The 1,371-nt window shown below is 53.3% G+C and overlaps 1 protein-coding gene across 1 annotated transcript; it reads right to left on the reverse strand.

Moving 5' to 3' along the window:
• Positions 1-624: 624 nt before the first annotated feature.
• On the reverse strand, positions 625-1,203 carry Pmar_PMAR009451 (hypothetical protein; the record flags this gene model as incomplete). Its single annotated transcript, XM_002766751.1, has 1 exon — positions 625-1,203. A coding segment is annotated over one exon (579 nt), but the record flags the coding sequence as incomplete, so codon positions are not given.
• Positions 1,204-1,371: the final 168 nt, after the last annotated feature.

The following is a 1,371-nucleotide window of genomic DNA, read 5'->3' on the forward strand; positions in this document are numbered from 1 at the left end:
CATCAGTGTCTCGAGAGAGATTCGCTTCTCCTCTGGGAGGCTCAAGGTGAGAGATTCTCTGTCTAACTTGACTCCTAAGCCGAGCAGATCGATGTCATTGCTGGGCGGAGTCCGTTTGGTCACTTTCTCGCGGAAGCCGATAACTTCATTGAGGAAGATCCAGCATTCCAAAGCGGAGGGTGATGTTTCACTCCGCTCTACTGACCAATAGTCATCGATGAACGACATAGCAGCCAAGCAGAAGAGGACCCGTAAGAGGTGCACCAAGCATTGGGATACCCGACAATATGAGGTTACGCTCGAGCTGGACCCAAAAGATGCGGCTCGATGGCGGAATATGGCCGGTTTGTTGTCAGGATCAGCAATACAGATCAATTGATATTGAGCATGATCCGGATGAGTCGGTACCTGCCGATAGGCATTCTCGTGATCACCCTTGAAGATCTGGAAATTGCAGCCGTCGGCAGCCCTGCTCAGACGTCTCCATGCACCGATCAGAGTCTGGTGGGTGGGCAGGGTCACGCGCTGCCCAAAGGACGTAGCCAAATTTGTGTGGCTCCGTTTATAATCATCGCAAAGGCGAGTTTTATCACTTTGGTGGACAGGAAAGCGTCTAACAATGACCGGGTTTTCGAAGGACGATTCGATAGCGGCCAGCTCTAAAGGACCTTCCAAGTGTCCTTTCTCCACTTCTTGAAGGGTGCCTTCCCAAACCTCCGCTTTGAAGCCTTCCTCGCAAATGGAGTTGATGATACCAGCTCGGGCGGACCTTGCTCTGCTGTGCAACTCATCGAGAGAGATGACCCTTTCTTTGCCATCCGAGTCCATCGGGGGGCGAGGGGGCGCGAATACCCCGGGCGACACCGTAATGTGACCGACTACCGGCATGCCATTTCGGAGGTCTTCGACCAGGGCTCTGTCTGGATACTCCGTCAAGTCTATGAGTTCCTCCAGGAGGTCCAAATTCAGGTTGCCGGCGATCTTTGCGACATCGGAGTGCATGGAGGCCTGCGAAGTAGTAGTTGCTGACTCCAATGCTACCGCTCGCTTCTTGATTGCTTCCATGGTGAGCTTCCGACGCCGGATGATCTCATCGGGGGTCAAAGAGAGTTGGGTTTCAATAGCTGCTTCGAGAGACAGCGGTAGAGTTATGCCCGTCTCGAAAGGGTGCTTGCGGTTGAGTGCAGCTTTGAGATGATCCATCGAGTCTCCTGTTACGGGAAAGTTTTCTAGAAGCTTGGCGTCAAGCTTGAGGCTCGTGTAATAGAGTCTGTCAGCTGTGTGGTCTCCCTCCGAAGTGTTTTGTGTTCGACGCAGTTCACGTAGTTTCTCCAGCGCTATGGGACCCGCCTCCGACTTGCGAGCTCTCTG

Source organism: Perkinsus marinus, assembly GCF_000006405.1.
Source record: "Perkinsus marinus ATCC 50983 genomic scaffold scf_1104296971946, whole genome shotgun sequence".
In the NCBI taxonomy this organism is placed as follows: domain Eukaryota; phylum Perkinsozoa; order Perkinsida; family Perkinsidae; genus Perkinsus; species Perkinsus marinus.